Source organism: Palaemon carinicauda, unplaced genomic scaffold, assembly GCF_036898095.1.
Source record: "Palaemon carinicauda isolate YSFRI2023 unplaced genomic scaffold, ASM3689809v2 scaffold499, whole genome shotgun sequence".
Taxonomy (NCBI): Eukaryota; Metazoa; Arthropoda; class Malacostraca; order Decapoda; family Palaemonidae; genus Palaemon; species Palaemon carinicauda.
Window position 1 is genome coordinate 33,578 of NW_027171760.1, and position 22,923 is coordinate 56,500.

Genomic DNA, 22,923 nt, shown 5'->3' on the forward strand with positions numbered 1-22,923 from the left:
AAAAAATATATATTATTGGATGTTTTACCCTTTACTAATGAACTGTTTATCATATACTGCTATATACACTTATTCAGATTTTGTTATTTGGCATATTGGTTCTTTATCAAACTCCACCATCTGTCAATAATTCAGGAAATTTTCTTAATTACCATGAAATATATATTCATCCAAAAGTTCATGTTAATATTCTTTAATAAGTTTATAAGAATAACTTTTGAAATTATATATACCGCCATTATTTCCCTTTATGAAATCTTATATGAAATAATGACTCTCTCTCTCTTTCTCTCTCTCATCTCTCTCTCTCTCTCTCTCTCTCTCTCTCTCTTAATTCATCTATCTGCTAATGTTTCAATATATCTAAAGGCATTCCCTCTCTGTTTCTATTTTATCAATTTTGTATCTGTTTATCAACATATATATCTAAAACTGCTCTCTCTCTCTCTCTCTCTCTCTCTCTCTCTCTCTCTCCTTTTCTTTCACCTTTCCTTTCAAGTGAAGTAAAGATAAAGACTTTCTTTGATCATTTCTCCAAGATTTTTCTATTTCCTTTTGATGTGTCGTGACCTTTGATGAAGAATTCTCCTTATAATAGCAATCTTTGTCACTAGTACAGGAAAGACACATACAAAGGCTATTAGAAATCAACATCTTTGGCTATTTCTTGTTGACATCATTTCTATCTTTCTATTTTCTCTTTTATATATTTATTGATTAATTTAGTAATTGATTTATTTTCATTATAATTATTTATTCAATTGTTTATGTTTCTTAATATTTTGTTTGAAATTACAAATAGTTTATGTTATTTGGTGTTTATCTTTATCTTTTAGTTTATTGATATTATTATTATTATTATTATTATTATTATTATTATTATTATTATCATTATTATTTTTTTGTTGTTTTTGGTGTTGTTGTTGCAGATGTTTTTATTATTAATTATTATTATTATTATTATTATTATTATTATCATTATATATAATAATAATAATAATAATAATAATAATAATAATAATAGCTAATAATAAAGAATAATAATAATAATAATAATAATAAAAGAGGAAAAAAGAAGACGAAGAAATTCATAGTTTTAACTTTATTGTTTTTTCTTCATAAAAACGGTTTAACAACACAATTATTCATCGCTTAAACTTCAAAACAACAACAAAAAATTTCAAAACAAGAAAAAAAAACAAGTGAAGTAAGACTTATCAATTTGATCAGTCAGAGCCAACTGAAACTTTGAGTAATGCAGATCAGGATCTGTCTCTTAAGAAAAGATTTTTTTTTTCTTATTTCTGCTAAATCTTTCTCCCTCAAATATGATGGATACGATAAGGTTGGTTTGCATGAGGAGTTCCTGGGATTGCCCTCCTTAATGGAAAACCAAGAAATGATACAACTAGTTTTTGTAAGAACTTTAGTACAGCTTCAGGGTAACACTAGGGCCACGTTATTCTATCTTTTTTCTCTTCCTTCTTATATTAATGTTTTTATAGTTTTATTAATCAAGATCTATTTCAATATTGCTCTTCTCAAACAATCTTATTTTAATTGTTCATTAATTCTCATATAGTTTATTTATTTCCTGATTTCCTTCCTCTTTGGGCTATTTTCCCTGTTGGGAGCCGTTGGGCTTAGGCATTGTGCTTTTCAAACGAGGGCTCCAGAAGAAAAAGCTGTACTGTGTGGAAAAAATATAGAAATAACAAACAAGCTATATATAAAATGTAATAAATTACAAAAAATAAGAGAGAGAGAGAGGAGATGAGAGGGAGAGAGAGAGAGAGAGAGAGAGAGAAAAATAATCCCATTAGGTAAAAAACTATTTTGTTTCATCAGTTGAAAAATAAATCTAACAGAGAGAGAGAGAGAGAGAGAGAGAGAGAGAGAGAGAGAGAGATAATTAGCAATCAAGTTAGACATAAAAAAAATAGATTTGGCAGTTGAATTATAATTCAATATATATATATATATATATATATATGCATATATATATATATATATAGAGAGAGAGAGAGAGAGAGAGAGAGAGAGAGAGAGAGGATTTGCTATCACATCAGAATAAAAAACGATTTTGTTTCAGCAGTTGAAATAAAAATTTAAGAGAGAGAGAGAGAGAGAGAGAGAGAGAGAGAGAGAAGGTGTTAGCAATCACATTAGACAATTTTTTTTTAGATTCAGCAGTTGAAATATAAATTTACCAGAGAGAGAGAGGAGAGAGAGAGAGAGAGAGAGAGTGAGAGAGAGAGAGAGAGAGAGGAGTTGTAATCTCATTAGACTAAACAGAAAAGTTTCCCTGGCTCTCTTCAATTTCATTAAGAATCCCAAAGTTGAATATACTGTGGCTCTTGACAATTTCTTTCTCAGTCCTTCTCACTTAGGAATTTAAATTCAGTGTTCGTGTTTTCAACAAAATTTTCTTCGTTTCATGTAATTCAACTTTTTTAATAATGGTGATATAAGAGGAAATTATTATTATTATTATTATTATTATTATTATTATTATTATTATTATTATTATTATTATTATTATTATTATTATCATTATTATTATTATTATTATTATTATTATTATTATTATTTTGAACAAACCAAAATAATTTTTACCACCACAAACAAACTATAAAAACAAACACAAAGCAATACCATCCATTGCCTAAAACAACTGTTTACTAAACAATTGCACATAATTACACATTCGAAACGTTTCCTAAACAAGCACCGGCTGCTCATTTTTCGACCGTTTGCCCGACCTTGACCTTGACTTTTAACTTTATCATGTATTAATCGGCATGGATTTTCATACACTTAAAAAATTAACCAACTTTGAGTGAATTATACATTTTTCTCAACCGTGACCTTAACCTTTCACCTTTGACCTTCCAAAATTTGATAATTTCCAATATTCTACATAATAGTTAATCCCTGCTAGTTTTAGTCTCAGCGATTAAAACTGTGGCCAGGAAGCTGTTTACTAGCAAACACAACAACAAACAAACAAACACGGAAAACAGTGAGTTAAATATAACCTCCTTCCAACCTCGTTATTATATTATTATTATTACTACTTACTAAGCTACAACCCTAGTTGGAAAAGCAGTATGCTATAAGCCCTGGGGCTCCAACAGGGAAAATAGCTCAGTGAGGAAAGGAAAAAAGGAAAATAAAATATTCTAAGAAGTGTAACAACAATAAATATCTCCTATATAAACTATAGAAACTTTAACAAACAAAAGGAAGAGAAATAAGATAGGGAGAGTGTGCTCGAGTGTACCCTCAAGCAAGAGAACTCTAACCCACGACAGTGAAAGGCCATGGTACAGAGGCTATGGCACTACCAAAGACTAGAGAACAGTGGTTTGATTTTGGAGTGTCCTTCTCCTAGAAGAGCTGCTTACCATAGCTAAAGAGTCCTCTTCTACCCTTACCAAGAGGAAAGTAGCACTGAACAAGTACAGTGCAGTAACCCCTTGGGTGATGAAGAATTGTTTGGTAATCTGTGTTGTCAGGTGTATTAGGATAGAGGAGAATATGTAAAGAATATGCCAGACTATTCAGTGTGTATGTAGGCAAAGGGAAAATGAACAGTAACCAGAGTGGAGGATCCAATGTAGTACTGGCTGGCCAGTCAAAAGACCCCATAACTCTCTAGCGGTAGTATCTCAACGGGTGGCTGGTGCCCTGACCAACCTACTACCTAATTATGTAACAGTCCAGAGTAGTTATTACAAGCATGAAAAACAACAGAGGATAAGAGAATGAATAGCTGGGTATGAATACCCCCTGCCTTTGTACCATATTATCCCCTCTCCCTCCCTCCCATTCGGAACACCTCCCCCCTATACCACCTCCCTGAATTTCCTGATACCTTTGAAGATTGTAATGAGAGACACGTTATCCTATCTGGAACCTGGAATTATGTCAAGATGGTAATAGAAATTGTCAGGGGTAGGGTTAGAAAAAAAAATAAAGAAAAAAAAATTTTATATAGAAAGTTATACATTAATAAGATTTTATTAATATCTTATAGTCTTTAATCTAATGGAATATATATAAGTGTATATATATATATATATATATACATATAGATATATATACATACGTAAATATATATATATATTATATATATGTATATATATATATATATTATATATTTATATATATATATATATATATATATGCATATATACATACAAATATATATATATATATATATATAAATATCAGGGAAAGTTCCTCCTCTTCTCTTCTTCTTCTTCTTCTTCTTCTTCTGCAAAATCGGTTTGTGATCCTCGATAATCCCCATTTTCGCTGACATCACGAAACCTCTGAACAGACTTTTTTCCCTTCCATTAACGATGCCATTACGCATGTCATGGAGCGAATCCCTCTTGAGAGAGTGTAGGTGACAGCCAAGGAGGGGGAGGGGAATTAAAGGGATGGGTGGGGGAGGGGAGGGAGTTTATTCCACCTCCAGAAGGAGGTAAGGAGTTGGAGTTGAAGGAAAGTCTTTTTTAAGATATAATTCTTAGAGGGTTTCCGGAGATGGAGTCGAGACACCTGAACAGCATACCTGGTAATTCATAGGTGATGGTGCAGTTGTAGCTTCTACCTATTTCTAGAGGAGATTATATTTTTATTGTAGTGTTTTGCTATTTCTAGAGGAGGGAATCTAGGTGTTAGTTGAAATGATGGATAATGGATAAAGATTCTTCTGGTATGACGAAAAAGAGGGTAAATGTTGTATAAGATGCAGTAGTTAATGATGAAAAATGGAAAATTAATATTGTATAATACTCTACTTTGATATCTACTGTATAAATTCTAGACACTGACTCTATTTTGATATTATACTGTATAAATTCTAGACATTGACTCTACAAGGGATATCTACTGTATAAATTCTAGACATTGACTCTACCTTGGATATCTACTGTATAAATTCTAGACATTGACTTTACTTGGATATCTACTGTATAAATTCTAGACACTGACTCTACTTGGATATCTACTGTATAAATTCTAGACACTAATTCTTCTTGGATATCTGCTTTATAAATTCTAGGACACTGGCTCTACTTGGATATCCACTGTATAAATTCTAAACACTGACTCTACTTTGTTATAGTCTATAAATTCTAGACACTAACTCTACTTTAATATCAATCGTATAAATTCTAGACATGGACTCTACTTGGTTATAGTTTATAAATTGTAGTTTTATATTATATGTTATTGGTTTTATCCTTAAAATTTATAATCCTAAAAGATTAATTTCTCAATAAATCATCTTCATATATGCAAATTTAATTAGTTCACGAGATTAGTCTGTGTGTTCTTGAGTAGGCAAAAGCTTGGAAGAGTGTAATTATTATTATTATTATTATTATTATTATTATTATTATTATTATTATTATTATTATTATTATTATTATTATTATTATTATTATTATTATTATTATTATTACTTTATAAGCTGCAATTAACTTGGAAAGGGTGCCAAGTTGAAAAAAAAAAAAAAAAAAAAACAGTATATTTCCGATGTAAATCGAAAAGGTAACAATAAAGAAAAGAGACATTTCTACTTATCTGAGATAGAAATTAGAATAAAATAGATTTGAAAGTATTCAAAAAATGTGCTTAAAACTATTGAGATGATCAACAGTCTCATTTCAACTTTCAACACCAATAATTAATTCCGCAAACGAAGTTGGATAGAAGCTATGGTTTAGTCCCAGTTTGAGTGTGTGTTTTTTTTCTTTCTTTTTTTCTTTTTCTTCTTTTTATGAATAGCTTCTTGGCCACAAATTTATTCGGCGAGTAATAAGACTTGCAGCGATTAACTGTTATGTAAAAAGCTGGAAATGAATAAATTTTGAAAGGTCTAGGTCAAAGGTCAATGTCATGGTCAAACCAAATATCCAATTCACGTAAACAGCCAAAAGGTCGGACAGAGTTGTCACAAAGACTTCAAACTTGGTACATATTGGATTCTATGAAAATCTACGCCAATTAATACATTTTTAGGTTAAAGGTCATGTTCAAGGTTGAGCAAAAGGTCGAGAAATAACCAGCCCTGCCAGAGGTCTGCGCTCTACTGAAAGCCCCTCTAGTTCTCAACGTATCAATACAACAGATCATCAACAAATCAAACAAGAGAAAGCTATTGAGGAAGCCACTGAAGTTATCTGTAATCAAAAGGTAATTAAAACAAATCAAATTTGTGGTCGGATGAATCGATGGAAACCTGAAAACATCTCGAAGAAACTCCAGGAACTTTTGGAAAAGTTTTAACAAAAAGTAGCAAATTTAGCTTTTGGTTTCGTAGATGGTTTAATCTTATTAATCCTTGGCGAATAATATTTACTATTATTATTATTATTATTATTATTATTATTATTATTATTATTATTATTATTATTATTATTATTATTATTATTATTATTATTATTTTTATTATTATTATTTTTATTATTATTATTAGCTAAACTACTGCCCTAGTTGGAAAAGGATTATGCTGTAAGCCCCAGGGCTCCAACATGAAAAAATATCTAGGGGAGGAAAGGAAAAGATAAAATATATGATAAAAAAGGAATAAAGAAAGTAATATATATTAAGATTATTAGCAACGTTAAAATAGAACTGTTATATATAAACAATAAAGAGAGATATATATCAGCTTGATCAACATACAAAACATTAACTGCAAGTTTAAACTTATAAGGAATTGTTTAATATTTCTTTTTTCTCAATGTGTAGAAACTGAGAGAAACATTTCCTTATGAGAATGTACTTAACATTTGTTTTGAAGATATGTCTCTTGAATAGTCAATTTCTAATATTCTTCCGATGAAAGTCTGAGATATTTGATGGAGAAAATCTACAAGATTAATAGTACTTCTTCCTTGATTAAACTTTATATTTCTCCAGCAACAGGTAATTAACATGCATACTTATTACAAAAACCGCTAGTTTTGTTCCATTATTAACCTAAACTTAATTAACATCTCAAGACTAATTTTCTACCCTATTAAAGATGATAGCAATCTATCATACCTTGATCAAGACAAGTTCTCTACCCTAATAAACATACTATCATTCTATCATACCTTGATTCCACCATATAATCTTATCATAGAATTGTTGATACATTAACAAAATGCTTATTAATGTTCGTAGAGCAATTTACCTGAATGAGCAGTATATTCATATTTTAGATAAAAACCTAATTTTAACAATAATCGTAATATATTATTCATCAAGAATATATTTACTAAATCTTAGATCAGTAGAAAGACATACATTTAAGCTGGTAAGTAATGGACAAACTATATACATAGCGACTCGTCCAATGGTCGTAAGTTCAAGTTATTTCCTTGTTCCCCTAGATTGAACGTGGATGCTGATTAAATGCTTGTGTATGTTTGGGATCTGAACACAGACTGATTCCTGATCTCTGATGATCATTATTGACCTCTGATATTTTAAATTAATTAATCTGGAGGTCAAAGCTTTTATTTATTTACCACATTTTCCAGACACCAGGAAACATTCCTTAAATGCTTAATATTTTCATCTCTAAAATTACCCATTTCTTAGGTGTTTATCTCACATGGGCAAATACAATTATCTGGACAGAAATAAATTACCCTCTCTCTCTCTCTCTCTCTCTCTCTCTCTCTCTCTCTCTCTCTCTCTCTCCAGACAATGAGGTAATTTCTTTACATACAAAAGAGCAAATACATGGACCAGACTTCCAGCGGATATAATGAACAGTAACATTGTAAACGAATTCAAGAATAAGTTAGACAAGATCATAAAAAACTCTCTAACCGTTTAAACTATTTCGCTCTACCCAAGAGCAAATGGAGTCTCCCTGGATGAACCAAAGAGTCTATGAGACATCCAAACTCCTCGTAACTCTCTTTTCTTCTACTTCTTCTTCTTCTTCTTCTTCTTCTTCTTCTTCTTCTTCTTCTTCTTCTTCTTCTTGTGTCATCATGAAAATGTCTTAACAGATCCTCTTCTCCATTAAGGGCCGCATTTTTTTCCGTCACTTCGCATACATCTCTCAAGAAGGTAGAGATGACAGCAGCATCCAAGAGACGATTATTGTACCCCAGATGGAAGAGAGACGTCTGTACCTTCAATGAGACTTCTTCTTCTTCTTCTTCTTCTTCTTCTTCTTCTTCATCCAGGGCTTCGACTGAGGACCATTATCTCCTTGTTGCACATCAAGCGGTGCAGTTCTCTCTCTCTCTCTCTCTCTCTCTCTCTCTCTCTCTCTCTCTCTCTCTCTGTACATATATATATATATATATATATATATATATATATATATATATATATATATATATATATATATATATATATGTATATATATATATATATATATATATATATATATATATATATATATACATATATATATATATATATATATATATATATATACATATAATTATGTATATATATATATATATATATATATATATATATATATATATATATATATATATATATATATATATATATAATTATGTATATATATATATATATATATATATATATATATATATATATATATATATATATATATATATATATATACGAGAGAGAGAGAGAGAGAGAGAGAGAGAGAGAGAGAGAGAGAGAGAGAGAGGAGAGAGAGAGAGAGAGAGAGAGAGAAAGAGAATAGGATCAACTGCATACAGATCTTAACCTTTCTTACAAAATTAAGTAAATCACAAGAAGACTTAGATGAATCCACCTTTCACTCCAAACTTATGTCATTTGCGAGAGATTGAATAACATATATAATACACTTTCCATCATATCATTACACACCTTATGAAACATCAATATTATCAGTCACTTCCCTGGAAATCTCCATCGATATTTCAAAGCCAATACCTGTCTCTCTGTCTTTCCTATTTGGATTAAAGGAAAATCCAGACATATCAAACAATGTAACGAAACTTATAAGACAGAGAATCCGGAGTCCAAGAATACTCCTTTGTAAGCAGAAGACAACCGATATTGGAAAAGCAATAATCTTTTTTTCTTTCTTTCTTTCAGGTTGGGATTATTTTATCTGGGATTTCCGTAAACAAAGGAATAGGAATGCTATTTTCGTTCTGTGATAAACAAGTCGTATTTATTTCAGTCAAACAAAAACTATTGTTTATTAAATTTCATATGTAAAATTGAAATTTCAGTCTAATTATTTAGATAAATAGTAAGCTCTGCTTTTTTAAGAATGGGAATTATCTAAATACTTAGTAATATAGAATTCCTATTATATCAGAATTCTAGAAAAGAAACAAGGTAGAACCAAAAGATATTGATAGAATCTATGTTTTTCTTTCTTTCTTTTAATTATTGATGGAATTTTTGCTCAAGTTGCCTTCACAGACTGAATACAAACTGCAGTTAATGCTCACTAATGTTCAGGTATGCCCTAAAACAGGGAAGAGTCTTGGTGAATACGACCTAGTATAATCCCTATTGATAACCTTCAGGAAGAGATAAGCTCACTAATGTTCAGGTATGCCCTAAAACAGGGAAGAGTCTTGGTGAATACGACCTAGTATAATCCCTATTGATAACCTTCAGGAAGAGATAAGCTCACTAATGTTCAGGTATGACCTAAAACAGGGAAGAGTCTTGGTGAATACGACCTAGTATAATCCCTATTGATAACCTTCAGGAAGAGATAAGCTCACTAATGTTCAGGTATGACCTAGAACAGGGAAGAGTCTTGGTGAATACGACCTAGTATAATCCCTATTGATAACCTTCAGGAAGAGATATTGAATTAAAGTACTCGAGTGAAAGAGTTGAGTAAAATTTTAATCAACAGCCTCATACATTGAAAAAAGGATGATAGTTACAGAGCTACCACAGTCATCTTGCTGGAGGTCTAGCTTAAGAAGTCCATGAATAAAAAGGAACATGGGAGTCAGCTCGTCTATGAATTATAGATATTTAGGAAAAATACGTACATACAAATTCACAAACATATATGGTGATATTTACCTTACTGAAAATGAAATGATACAGGAAACGCTTAGAAATCGTACATGAATAAAATCAATAATTCAGTTTAATTACAACTTCTAATTAAAGAATTCTGATTACTATTATCATTCAATCTTATTTTCCTTTATATATAATTACTTAAAGGCTCTATCTGAATAGAAATATTTCTATTTAAAAAGGTAAAAGATTCAGTCGAAAAGATTTCATTAAAATTTCAGCGTCTCACGAGAAATAGTTCATTGATTATATCAAAGAAAAAAATATATCCTCTTTTGATGTGAACGAGATAAGTTCATGAGAAACTTTTTCTCTAATCTAATCATTTTTTAATCTAAACTCAATCTATCTCAACACCTCTGGATCTCCCAGACTTCCCTCGCTATTCGTCTTTCCATGAGAAAATATGATACGTGTTTTGAGGAAGCTTCCAAAACCACCTTTGCTGGTTCGATTCGCCTCACGTTTTGGGTCTGGAGTGTCGAAGGGAGAAGGAGAAACTTCAGGATGAAATGAGAATCCCACTTTTGAAAGTATTAGACAGGAAGTTAGCTTTTTAGGCTGGACTAGATAGACCAGTCGAGGTGATGGCCTTAACTTATGCAGGCTACATGGGAGAAAATAATTATTGAAGCTATTAAAACTATTATTATGATTAGAATTATCTAAATTATTATCATCATTATTAGAATTATTGAGTTATGAAAAGGTATTTATCGTACACCAAGTAAGCGGAAAAAAACTCTTACTTTAAAAAAAGCAAGAGCTTAAAGTCTTTTTAATTAAGAATAGGTAATACTTAAAGCCTTGAGAGTATTAATTCAGAAAAAAAAACAGATATTGAAGCTTTTCAATCAAGAACAGATGTGACACGCAACCTTTGTAAGTCTTAATTTAGAGAAAGCAAGAGTTTGGAGCTTGATCATAGAGAATAAGTGATACTTCCAGCCGAGTCATAATTTAGAAAAACAAGAGCACTTTTTAAATCATGGCTTTGCAAAAGATAGATACAATATATCACGAGAGAGAGAGAGAGAGAGAGAGAGAGAGAGAGAGAGAGAGAGAGAGAGAGAGAGAGAGAGAGAGAGAAAATTCTTTGAATAATCATTCGACAAGCAAGATCTTTACTTTTCAGGAGAGAGAGAGAGAGAGAGACAGAGAGAGAGAGAGAGAGAGAGAGAGAGAGAGAGAGAGAGAGAGAGAGAGAAATGGTTCCAAAATGATATCTATTCTAGAATAAAAAGGGAACGAATCATAAACTATTCCGATCTGAACCTAATGACCATCATTGAATGGGTTATTAGAGAGAAGAGAAACAACCCTCGTTTGCATAACTGCATTAAATCTCTCCTTTGAGAAAAGATAGAAGAAAGACACACGTATTACCTTTCCCTTTCCAATTCCTGGAATTAGAAAGACATGACAGGCCATGGACTATGAGAACTTTAATCGAGTTAACAGAAGCAGAGAAGGTGAATGGAATTATTAGTGCTGTCACTACTAGATAGATTAGATTTATTGATAGATGGATAGATAGGTAGGGGAACGTAGTGATAGGTGGATATATCCAGAAAATACCTCCTGGCAGTATTGTGATGGAATTTAGAAAGACCTTCACTCAGAATGAAATGGCTGGAGTTGAGCTGCCATCAAGAAGCGTGTTCTAATTATATATATATATATATATATATATATATATATATATATATATATATATATATATATATATATATATATATATATATATATATATATACATATATATATATATATATATATATATATATATTTATATATGGGTATGTATATATATATATGTGTGTGTGTGTTTGTGTGTGTTTGCGTATATATATATATATATATATATATATATATATATATATATATATATATATATATATATATATATATACAGTATATATATATATATATATATATATATATATATATATATATATATATATATATATATATATATACCAAATACCTCCAGAATATTCAAGGAAGTCAAAATGCCAGGAAAAAAGATGCTTTTGAGATTAGGATGTTCATAATAAATAGACAGATAAATAGAGGTAAAGAGGGGGTGGAAGGGGAGGGGATGGAGTAGGAGAAGGATCTTCCCCCAAACCCCCAAACCCTTAACCAGGAAGAACATTATCAATTTTCATCTGGGGAACAAATGCCTGGCGATTGTCAAGAGGTTTCTGTAATGGTTCTCTTTTAGCCATTTCTGGGATGAGAGGTCTCATGTCACAATGGGAGGGATCTCTGTCTCGACCCTCTGCTCGTCATGGCTTCGGGAACTGAATGATTTAGATAATAGTCAGAGAGAGAAAGAGGGAGGTAGAGGGAGGTCAGATGGGAGGGGGAAGATGGGAGAGGAGAAACTCCTTGAGCAAATGTCTGCTACGAAAACAAAAGAAGAGGAAGATGCTGGAGAATTATGTGCTGGTTGTAAAATGGGTCTTGTAAAATGTAAAGTCAGAAATAGTTTGGATTAGTAGTTTCGTTTTTCAGCATTGATTTTAAATCTAGATAAAATTGATAACTAGGTATACATAAAGTCATTTGTGATAAGATAACAACTGAGTATCTGTCAAGTTACTGATACTATTTTGTGATCTTTTTCATGACAAACATTTTTTCTGGTTTGTAGCTAAAAAAAAATAATTTTTTTTTATTATTATTTTAGCTCTTATAGGAGGTGATTGAGTTAAACTATTACAACCACATATTTTAGGTAACATAAAGAATAATTCCTTATCGCTTGGAAGCACTCTAATTTTGGGAAAAGCAGCACAAGAAGTGTTCCACACATTCCACACACTAGCTTCTGAGAATCAGTACTAAGATTCAGAATCAATAGAGATCACCTTTTACGAGCTCGTTATAGGATTGAGAGGGACTGCTTGGTGTTCTGAATGCAAAAGAAATTGACTCTATTTATATTAATGAATATGAATAAGGGAAAAACTAATCTAGATATTCCTGGAATGGGGAAAGAATAAACATTGTTAAATTAAGTATAGATACCATCTTCAGTGGCTTTGGTATTGGAATAAGAGAGACTGCTTGGTGATCTGAATGCAAAAGTAGTTGACTGGATGTCTATTTATGAATAAATATAATAGGAAACAGATATTCTTCAAATGGGCAAAGAATAAACAGTGACAAATTAGGTAAAGAAACCATCTTCTATTATTTTATTATTGAAATGAGAAGGGGCTGCTCGGTAATCTGAATGGTAAAGAAATCAACTGGATTTCTATTAATGAATAAGAATAAGAGAAAAACTAATCTAACTATTGGTGAAATGAAAAAAGAATTACCAGTAAAAAATTAAAAGTGTGAATGGGAAGGAGTGTGACTGCTTGGAGATCTGAATGCAAAAGTAGTGGACTGGATCTCCACTAATGTATAAGAACAAGAAAAAACTAATCTAGGTATTGCTAAAATGATCAAAGAATAACCAGTGACAAATAAGGATAAAGAGACCATCTTTTCATGACTTTGTTATGGGAAGGAGTGACACTGCATGGTGATCTGAATGCAAAAGTAGTTGACTGGATTTCTACTAATGGATAAGAATAAGAAATAACTAATCTAGGTATGCTTGAAAAGTTTAAAGAATAATTCTAAGGGACAAATTTTATTCACCGAAGACTTCATATTCAGTGGAACGATTGATAAATCTGGTAAATTTTATGAGTATCCTCAAATGAACTCCAGCAAAGGTCTCCTTTCATACCTTTTGCAGAAAATTCCTGCAATATCAGAATTATATTTCCTGCTATATAAATAAAAAAGCGGGAAAATGATTCGCTGCGCAATATTTAAAAGATTCCGGAGTTTCGAAACCTGACTTTTCAATGAAGTTCGCCAATCTTTTCGTCATGTCGAGACCTTTTCATAAGTTTGCATTGAGTTGGAAAGTTAAAGGCCTTCTCCTCAACATTGCTACCCCCTTCCACTACCACCCTATATCCTCCCAACACCCCCATAGCCTACCCTTTTCAAGTAGTACGAAGTAAGGACCAACTAATTAGGAAGATCAAAATACTCTTAAATGAAATTTAAAGCTGCCATGTCACCCTGAATCAGACATGTGAATAGTAGGAGGAGTCGATTTCGAATTTCCTTCTGGGTTATTGGAAAAACCCCAAAGTTAATGGCGGGTACCAAAAGCCATTAAAAGATGCTGACTCAACAAACTGCTTCTCTCTCTAGAAATGGAAGTCGTTAGAGTAGTTAAGGAGAGTTTAACAGCTCGAATTATCCCTTTCCTGGGTTTAAGGAGATTTATGCCAACGCTGATGGAGAGACACTTTGCCTCTGGGAGATGACACAGAAGAAGAAGAAGAAGAAGAAGAAGAAGAAGAAGAAGAAGAAAAGGAAAGGGATGGTTATGAGTATGACCACGTCAGTGAAAAGAGAGTTTCACTCTTCGTCTTTGCAAATCAAGGTGTTTGGTGAGAAGAAGAAGAAAAAGAAGAAGAAGAAGAAGAAGAAGAAGAAGAAGAAGAAGAAGAAGAAGAAGAAGAAGAAGGAAATGTAATATTATCATTCTGATGTGACGTCATTTCTCTTTAATCACTTCAATTTTACACAAAAAAATTCAAAGAATTGAATGCAAGTCTAGATAGAATTTGTTTCATTTTCTTTAATCATAAAAAAGAATTATTAAACACACCAATTTGCTCAACTTCATTCAATGGAATAATTGCTCATTCATATTTTCCATTATACAAGATTTTGAGAATTTTATGGAATTTCTTACTTGATTTTTTTTTTATCTCTATTGTCTCCATCTCTGTCATCCATTATTTTCTCTTGATAATCTTCCACACCTATCTGCTCTTTGCCTTTCAACTCTCTCTCAATAATTATTTCTATTTCGTATTCAATCACGTGCAGGCGTAGTTAAAATTTTCTTATATTTTAAATGTTACGTTATTCATTGCAATATCAACTAATTCACATTCTTCAGTGTAAAATATTTTGAAGAAACATCTGTAACACTGAGATTTCCAACTTCAATATTTCTTTATTCGTTGTAATATTAACCAATTCACATTCTTCATTGTGAATTATCTGTAAAGAACATTTCTAACGTTGAGATTTCTAACCTAAATGTTAGTTTATTCCATGTAATATTAACTAATTCACCTTCTTCGTTGTAAAATATTTGGAAGAAATAACTCTAACAATTAGATTTGTTATAACGATCTTAATTCTCATAAAATCATATTCTATAAAATTCATTTCACGTCACCTGAAATACTATGGAACATTCTATCTTGTAATACTAAAAGTAGATATAAAGTCTATGTTATAGTTTTCATAATAGTATGTTACATATATCCTTTCTAAGTGGGGATACCTTAACGTGATGAAAGGGTTGAAGGGTTTATATGTCATCATGATCAGCATAGCTATACTAATCAGGGCCATCCATACTAGGTTGGTTTGCCATGAGCGATCTGACGAAAATCTCCTATCATCATCAATCAGCACTGGTCAGTGTGGTGATGAAAACTGGCCAAATCACAGACATGAATGGGGACATTTTTGAGGCCTTTGTCCTACAGTCGACAAGAAACTGGTCAGGAATGTGAGGAAAATTGGCCATACCCCATACATGAATAAGGATATGTCTGAGGCCTTTGTCCTGCAGTAGACTAGAAACAGCGGCATTTGTTGTTAGTGTATGTTACATAGAATATAGAAAAACTTATATATCATTATATCAAATTTCATGATCTATACAGATTGATATACACCAAACATTCAAACATATATTCTCTCTCTCTCTCTCTCTCTCTCTCTCTCTCTCTCTCTCTCTCTCTCTCTCTCTCTCTCTCTAAAACACCATAGAAGCAATCCAATGAAAAATAGCTCCTCCAACACTCATCCAATTATATATATAAAAAAAATGCGTTTCAGAATCATGTGCCGATGACACATGACACCATATTTCACCCCCGATGATATGTTAGCTTGTATTTCTCCTTGTAATTATGATGTCCTTCAGTTGAGAGGATTTATGGATCTCCGATAAAAGTACGAATTGAAAGCGAGACGATAAATTAATTTGGATGTGAATAGACTCAATGGGAGACCTGTTATTTGAACTGGTATTCTAATATATGAATTATATTACATGATATAGTGTCATTAATTGGTGAATGTATCAGACAGCATATGTTTGTTATCTCCACCAATGAAGTTGGAAGGAGGTTATGTTTTATTATCTCCGCCAACGAAGATGGAAGGAGGTTATGTATTACCCCATGTTTGTGTGTTTGTTTGTATATGTGTGCTTGTTTGAGAACAGCTTCCTGGCCACAATTTTAATCGTAGAGTAATGAAACTTGCAGGAATTAACTGCAATGTAAAAAAGTTGAAATTAATAGATTTTGGAAGGTCAAAGTCAAAGGTCAGGGTCACGGTTAAGCAAAATGTTCTATTCACGTAATCAGCCATAAATTTGGACATCGTTGTCACGGAGACTTCAAAATTGGTTCATAGTTAAGTGTATATAAATCCACGCCACTTAATTAATACAAGGTCAAGCAAAAGGTCGAAAAATAAGCTGCCGCGGCGGAGTTCTGCGCTCTACTGAGTGCCCCTCTAGTAATAAGTGTTATTTGTAAAATTTATGTGAACCTAGAGGAGAAGTAATGAACTTTAAGATAAAATATTTTGAGACAGTGACATCATACAGCTTTTCATATTAGCTGCTAATTAACGCTGTAGGACGGGTGTTTAAACTTTAAAGCTTACAGTATAAAGAAATAAGTAATAAAATTTCTTAAAGTCTTTTTAATGCGTCAGATTTTATGTGATTTTACCATATAAAATAGATATTAATAAGTAAAACCAGTTTCATTGTGATTTCAATTGCCACTTTGAATGGTTCTAACAATATTAGAAAACCAATAAGAATTTCTCAAGTGATATTTTATTCCAGTTTCTTTAGTTGACCACTAAAAACATGGCAGGATTCACAGTTAGATCCTTCAGCTTTTAAGAATCGAAATAAATTGCAGCCATGATCATAAATTAAAATGATATTTCATTTGCAATAGGGTAAAAAAGACATATATGGAGAGATATGATTCCAGTTATGAAATATGAACATTCGAATATGTCATCGCAGGTTAATAAAATATGTATTAGAACCATGATAATCAAATAGGCCTATACATTTGATAATTTTAAAAAGTCTTGAGGAAAATTGATATCCAAATGATTATGATCATATGGATGTCTGATAATGAAGAGAACCATCCTTATTCAGTATAATTTGATATTTATTCTCAATGGAAATCAAACTACATTCTCCAAATAATGATAAAAAGGAAATAAATAAAGTACACTAAAAGTAATTCAACAGGTATTTGGTCAAAATTTGTCTCGCCATCTTATCAAATATTCCAGATAATTTTAACTATAAACAGGACTCCCTACGCCATCTATAGGTTGCTGAAAACAACATAGCAACTATGGGGGAGTAAGCTTGTTAGAAAATAATGATTCTGTCATTTTAGCGAGATCTATTCTTGTATATAGATATAAATACTTGCAATTATTTTTCATTTGGTATAATACTTCATTTCATTTATACATTATGCCAGATATGACAGAAGTAAAGACTTCTTAAGTCACGTAGACTATAATTTTCCCCTACACCGAAAGTGCAGTCGCCCACCATTGACGGAATGAACTTCAGAACTACCAACGGAATGCGATGAAATACATCAAAAGACAACATCATATATCGTTTATGATTTTGTATCATGAAAATTTAAAATACATACGAAAGTTATAATTCCCTTTGCTAAAGGACAAGTTTGCTAAAATGAAAAGATTCATCGTATATTCTTCGATTAAACGTCTTTTAAAGATGTCAGACATTGGTACTCCTGACTGATGGATGGCCAAGGACTCAAGAGTTGATGTTGTCTGAAGCCGTAAACAACAGAAAAAAATAGGAAAACAGCAGTTTCTATTGATTTCTTAATATGTTTATTTGATGGATTATATGCTATCTAATTGAAGAATTCTTTCGTGTTTACAAATTTATCATACCTATTGGCTCAACGATTCTCTAAATATATAAATAGATTTTATCTTAGATGGTATCCAGAGTCCGACAACCTGTCAATTGTTACCATTTTCGTCTGTGTCGTACAAACGCAGTGCGCCTATTTCTTTTCAAGATTTTGAGTAAATTTTCATATAAAGTCGATGAAATGCTTATCATGAAACATCAGAGTTTGGTTTCTATGATATAATTTTTTATTTAAAGTCATATTTAAGCTTGCTAAAGTAGATTTTTTGCGAAAAATACAGATTAAGAATCTTTAGTGTTTAAAGACCTTGGTACTCCTGATGACGCCTGAAACAGGGGAAAGCCCAATAACAGTAAAAAGTAAACTTTCTTAAGAGGTTTAATTGGTCTATAATATGCTGTTTTAATTGATGTATTCTTTTGCCCTTAGAATTGCACTATTTTTATTGTCACAGTGAATATACAGAGAAAATTCAAATTGATTTAGATTCATATCCCTTTCGTTTGCGTCGGACAAAGGCACCATACTTAGGTTTAGTTTTTCTCTTCTATGTTTTTTGAAGTCTCAAGATTTTGAGTAAATTTTAAAATAAATTTGGTGAAAAGGGTATCATTAAAGAATATCTTTATTTATGTGCTTTAGTTCTGTAATGACATTTCTTTATAAAATGACTTCGGAATTACTCAAAATAATTAAAATAGATTTTTACATTTCGTAAACATGTCAAATTTATTGTTTATAAATAGATAAATTTACCTTTGCCTACCAGAGCAATACATTTAGCCAGGTAGTATACCTATGCTTAAGATCTATCTACACAGAACGAAAAAAAATACTATGGGAGTTTAGTAACTGCTAAAAATGTAAAATAATAACCAAGTTTTGATCATCATTGGCCTTCATTAAAATGTACTTCAAAAGAAAAATTTAAATTATACCCATTGCAATGTATTTGTTGTTTTACTTATATCATTACAAGAGTATTGTTGCAGATAGAGATTTAAGTTTTAATACTGTATGGCTTTAATCATCTCTTAGATAAAACTGCCATAAAACATTTAAGTTAATAATGGCTAATTACTTTTATCATTGCAAGAATATTATTATTGGGGGATACTGAAGTTTTAATACAGTATGGCTTTAAATCATTTCTTTGATAAAACTGCCATAACACATTGAGGTTAATTGATATTGGCTAATTACTTATATCATTACAAGAATATTATTACTGAGGGATATTTAAGTTTCAATAGTGAATGGTTTTACTCATATTTCAGATATAACTGCCATAAAACCTTGAGGTTAACAATGGATAATTACTTATATCATTGCAAGAATATTATTACTGAGGGGTATTTAGGTTTTAATACTGTATGGCTTTAATCATATCTTAGATAAAACTGCCATAACACATGGAGGTTAATAATTATGGATTATTGTGTATTGTGGTATTCTGTTAACACTGGCACACCCTCATGATGTTAAACACAGCAAAACTCAACTTCCTTGCCTTCAGTGCGCTTTAAATATACAGAAAAAGGATTGCTTGGGTTAAAAACCATTATTGTTTGAAAGACAATTTTTGCATCACTGGTAATTGTGAAAGTTCCCTCTTTCATTTTTTGTTTCAAAACAGTCAGAATTCCACATATTTGAAGAAAGTATTATAAACCCCAAATCCAATACTATCAGTGTGTTTGGGGCGTCTGTAAACAAAAATAAAAATATAAATAAAGTATCCTGCTGTTCCAGAAAGGTAGATTACATTTCTTCATTTACTGTGGTACCTTGAAAGCCAGAGAAACACTTACAGAGGGCAACATCTGAAAGTTTCCTGAGAGGAGTAACTGATAAATTATACCATAAAAAAATTCAGACTATTAAGAAATTGTTTAACTCTGAATCAATTAGGCTTTCGGGATGTAGAGTAAGCCTCGCTATATGAAAAAGGCTCTCCATTTGCATTTTGAAAGGACAGTGAAATAGGAAGACTCTGGAAGTTATAGCAATATCAAATCTTAGCAAAATGTCGATGTAAGTCCAGAGGCCAATCACCTAAAAGCACCAGTAGCTAATCTGATTCCAGTATTGTGAATGGGATAAAAAATCTTTTATTTGGTGAGGGAAGATGAAGAATATATTTCACATCCATATGAAGGTTTGGATAAAATAAAGGTTTTATGAAGTCATAGGAGAACCTTGTTGTCTGCTCCTCAACATTAATTTAGATCTTTCATACACATAATAACACTTATTAATTTTCTTTTTCAATTTTAATACTCGTATTTTTCATTATTTTTTTTTTCACAAAAAGTTGAAATGCCTTTCCCCTCATAACAACAGAAGTAGTCTATCTTCTTCATAAAATAGTCTCATATCTCCTGGAGCCATCATCTCTCACGCAATAACAAATGACAATTTTTCGTTGAGGAAAATAGCTGCTGGTTATAATGGCGAAATATTGGAACAATAACAGCACTGCTGCGAGACTTTTCAGAAATGTTCACTTTATTGGAGAAGACAAGGGAATGTACCTCTTCCTAGTCCATGTTTTAAGTGTCTGTCTGCGTCCGTGTTAAGGACAAATATCATTGCCAGGGAAGATGATGGACAATTTTTTTCTCATTGAGGATTAGGGATTGTTTTGTGGGTTAACTGTTTGTATTTAGGTGAATGAATAGTTGTGCAATTTGATAATTTTATAACGAATAAAACTATCATAAATAAAGATTCCAAGGAAGTTTTTACAGTTTTAAAGGTTTTAAATGTTTGAAGGTTTGAAGGTTTAAAGGTCAGTCATAAATGGCAGAGATAAGTAACAGTAACAGTGCCTAGAGACTGAACATATATATATATATATATATATATATATATATATATATATATATATATATATATATATATATATATATATATATATATATATTTATATATATATATATATATATATATATATATATATATAAATATATATATATATATATATATATATATATATATATATATATATATATATATATATTTATATATATATATATATATATATATATATATATATATATATATATATATATATTTATATATATATATATATATAAATATATATATATATATATATATATATATATATATATATATATATATATGTGTGTATATATATATATATATATATATATATATATATATATATATATATATATATATATATATATATATATATATATAAAACTAGCTTGCAAACCCCCTCTCCATCCAAGCAAGGACCAGGGAGGTCCAAACTCCCCCAAATCCCCCATTATTAGCTCACAAGTATAGTGGAATTGCAGGAACTACAAGAAACTGTTGAGCTTAAGCGGATCTCGAACCCCAGACCAACCGATTGTCAAACAAGAACGATTCTAATAGACTTAAAAAAAAAGTAATCTTTATATGATAAAAACATAGAATTTACCCGGGAGTTGTTTAGTAGCTCAAGATAAAGCTAATCTTTATTGGTGACAAATATTGACCTTGAAAATCAAATAGCACAACACGCAGCTGATTTTACTCTTGTTGATGCAATTTACTCTTCTTGCTACTGGGTGTTTGATCAGTGAAATTCAACAAATAATAATAATAATAATAATAATAATAATAATAATAATAATAATAATAATAATAATAATGATGATGATGATAATAATGATCCTTTATAAATGTATGAAGCGACTACCATTAAAGGAGGACTTGGGCAGTGACCGTTATATTGATTTCATCTTGAGCCACCCATTTTCATGGTAAATGACTTATAGCATAAAACGTATAATACAGTATAAAAGAATTAGAAATGGAAATGAAAGTTAATCGGTTAAATATTTTCGAATGTAAGATTATTTCAGATTAAATCAAATTGATTAGATTGTATATTTTATTTGTTCATAAATTATATAATACGTTAAAAATATGTACAATAATACGACACAATTCCTTTTACTTCATATCCCAACATATCCAAAAATAAACTTGAACAGGAGAACGTATAATAGATAAACAAGGATACGAAAAAGCAAGAAAAAAAGGAAGAAGAAGAAGAAGAGAGGATCAACCGAGGCGTGAGAAATTGAATGACAAACACCATTTGGACACAGGTCGTTCATCCATCCTCCTATCCTTTCGTCCATCTCTCTATCCTTTCATCCATCTCTTTATCCTTTCATCCATCATGGCCAAACCACAAAAGTGGTTGAGTGGGAGAATCAAACCGTCGGCTTCTACAGTGTTTTGTTTTCGATACTCTCCATGAAACGATTTTTTTTTAAATTTTCATTGTTGTTCAAATATAGGGGTGATATTATATTATTAGTATTATTATTATTATCATTATTATTATTATTATTATTATTATTATTATTATTATTATTATTATTATTATTATTATTATTATTATTATTATTATTATTATTATTATCTAAACTGTTGCCTTGTTTGGCTAACCAAAGTTACTCATTGAAGCTTAAAGATTTTAAAGGTTGCTCATGAGTGGCAGAGGTAAGGGACAGTGACAATGTCCTAGATACTGACTATATACACATTTGATCAGCACCCACTCCCCCTCTCTACCCAATCTAGGACCAGGGAGAGCCATTCTATGGTTGCTGATATCTCAGCAGATAGATCCATAGGCTTTCAAAAATCTCCCTATCAGTAGCTCACAAGGATGGTGATGTTGCATATACCACACGAAACTATCGAGCTTGAAGGTTCCTCGAACTCCAGTCCAGCATATCGCTAGGCAGGGACGTATCCAATAGGCTACCAC

General features: G+C 31.1%; 1 protein-coding gene across 1 annotated transcript; it reads left to right on the top strand.

Moving 5' to 3' along the window:
- The first annotated feature begins 8,094 nt into the window (after positions 1-8,094).
- Positions 8,095-14,605, top strand: LOC137637024 (NKAP family protein CG6066-like). The gene is made up of 4 exons (XM_068369335.1): positions 8,095-8,250; positions 9,625-9,650; positions 12,275-12,518; positions 14,345-14,605. The coding sequence occupies exons 1-4, from the start codon at positions 8,095-8,097 to the stop codon at positions 14,603-14,605; spliced, it is 687 nt and encodes a 228-aa protein (XP_068225436.1).
- The last annotated feature ends 8,318 nt before the right edge of the window (positions 14,606-22,923 follow it).